The sequence below is a fragment of the Phaseolus vulgaris genome, chromosome 8 (genome assembly GCF_000499845.2).
Source record: "Phaseolus vulgaris cultivar G19833 chromosome 8, P. vulgaris v2.0, whole genome shotgun sequence".
Classification (NCBI taxonomy): domain Eukaryota; kingdom Viridiplantae; phylum Streptophyta; class Magnoliopsida; order Fabales; family Fabaceae; genus Phaseolus; species Phaseolus vulgaris.
In genome coordinates this window covers 5,330,278-5,332,679 of record NC_023752.2, presented here as the reverse complement: position 1 = coordinate 5,332,679, position 2,402 = coordinate 5,330,278, and the positions used below count along the sequence as shown (strand labels likewise).

The 2,402-nt window shown below is 36.3% G+C and overlaps 1 protein-coding gene across 1 annotated transcript; it reads right to left on the bottom strand.

Moving 5' to 3' along the window:
- On the bottom strand, positions 1 to 2,402 carry LOC137823664 (protein BPS1, chloroplastic-like). Its single transcript, XM_068628886.1, has 2 exons — positions 2,263 to 2,402; positions 1 to 1,283 (listed from the first exon to the last, which is right to left on the bottom strand). Exon 2 carries the CDS (start codon positions 1,269 to 1,271, stop codon positions 213 to 215), a length of 1,059 nt encoding a protein of 352 aa, XP_068484987.1. The 5' UTR covers positions 1,272 to 1,283; positions 2,263 to 2,402; the 3' UTR covers positions 1 to 212.

Sequence of the window (2,402 nt, the reverse complement as noted above, 5' to 3'; positions counted from 1 at the left end):
TGAGCACAGGTAACTTCTTTATATATATTTTATTATTTAACATTACACAGAACATCACAGATATATATTTCAGAACAATAACACAGCCATATAACCTACTAATCATTCTAACATCCATACAATAAGCTAGATATGATTGAGCACCATCAATCATAAAACAGAACCAAAAACCTAGATACATCGGTATGTACCAGAGTTAGGTTGCAACACACTCAATTGACTATCTGTGCATTTCTGTTACCCCCCATGTTGCTTGGAATGACAGTAGCACCCGACCTCAGATTTGATAGCAAGGCATCACGACCAGTCAAGACCACATGGAAAAAGCTATCAACTTCCTTTGTAAGGAGATCTAGTCCCTGTGAAAGCTTTGCCGTTGATCTACCTAATTCCCCAACAATCCCCGGAAGCGATTCCATCTTAATGGGATCTACAACACCCTGGATAATAGGATATAATTCCTTTACAGAGGAATCAACAGATTCCAACTCATTCAATACAGCAAATCTTCCACAGGAAAATCTAACTCTAATTTCCTCATTTACAAGATTTTGCAACCTTTTAAAGGTTGGAGGCCAAGAATATACATCAGCCACGTTCAAATCCAACATATTCTTTGTAGACCGTGAAAAAGATGCAGCGAACACACTGCATACAAATACTGTGAGAACCTTGACTCCATACATAGCTTGCACCAAAACCTTCCCTTTGGCTAACTTTTTAACCTTTGGAAGATCAAGTGACGCCAGAAGACCATCCAATATGCTTCCACATTTCTCAATCCTAACGTTTTCCGAACAAATATGCTGCTTCCAACCATCAAGTGAAGAACATGCCCGATCATACTGCTCTGAAGAGGAGGAACCTAAATTGTGCAACGCACACTGGAGTAAAAGATGACCCTGACTCATTCGTGATATTTCAGAACTGAATGCATTGCACATATCCAGCAACTTCATGCTAATGTCAAAGTACACATCTATCCATTTCTCATCCCAATCATTAACAGGCATCTCAAGGTCAGTTATAAGGGTTTTAATGTCATTATGACTCTCGCAAAGTACCTGCATCGCCAAAGTCATCCAAGATAAACTAAGGATCTCATCCTTGCTCTCAGGAATAAGCTTTTTCAGTCTCTCTTCCAAAGTTGCTTCGAAAGCTTGTAATACTGACAAAAGCTGTGAAGTAATTTTAGGGCCTTTAGGGGATATCATCCTAAAAGGATTTCCAAAAGGGAAGAATGATCGGTTTCCATCCTGTGCACGACTCATTTAGAACTTTTACTGCAACAAAAAAATTGGAAGTAGTAAGATAACACATTGATGAAAAAAGAAAGTAAAAAATCTGTCGTCACTAATTGTCACACAAGAAGCAGTACACTACGTATTCTTTATCCAACAAGTTAAGTATTTCTGTGCCTGAATAGTATGTTTTAATTCCAAAATGGTATTAAAAAGGAGAAAGGAAGAGGGCAGATACAAATATTTTAATGTCAAACAACCACCCTCCATAAGCCACTGCAAACACTGTTTCCTCCCCTTTCCCCTCTATTTAGGCCATTATTATGATAAGTATTTACTTTGCTTATAAATTCGAGCTCTAACAAGGTGTAAGAGAAACTGATCCGATATAATTTATTGCTAGTAAGGCAGACATAGTAAAAAGTATCGAAAAATTGAACAAACAAAAAAGTCCTAGCTCAGAAATTTTCACCTAGGTTCCTTTTTCTACCATCTTGAAAAAAACTCATAAGGGAATCAGAAATTAACAATCGAAATTAATATATCCTTACAAAAGCAAATTAGAGAAAACAAATAAAGAAATTAACAAAATCTGAAATTATACAATCTTCTACACTTCCATTTTCCAGAAGCTTTGCTCGCAAATAAAAATTCTCATCCCCCTTTTCCAAAATCAAGAAAGCTAAAAATTTCACACAATATCTACCCATCATTCCCTCGACATACGTGAGGCATATATCCATACCAATAAACCTCAGGGAAATTTTTGTTATTTTCAATAAAAAGTAAAATTAAAAAAAAACAAATAAATAAATCGTCTGAACCTCACCAAACACCATAGATCGACGAACTAGAAAACCAATCAAAGCGAAAAACTTGACCAATTCTCAGATTTTCAACTAAACGACAAAAAAAAATGGGTGGGGAATTCTTTTTCAAGAGATTCACAGAAAAATTAAAAGATCGAAACTTTGATTGAGAAATAAGTTAAGAGAGAGGATCAGAGGGTGAAAGAAGGCACCTGGGAAAGGATCGGATCGGAAAATACGATTAGGGTTTGTTCATTTGTTAGGGTCTGCGCCTGTGTGGATGAATATTAGATTGTGGTGGATTATAAAGGGAGGTGATGATAAAGCTACCGAGTTTGGCATGATATTATTT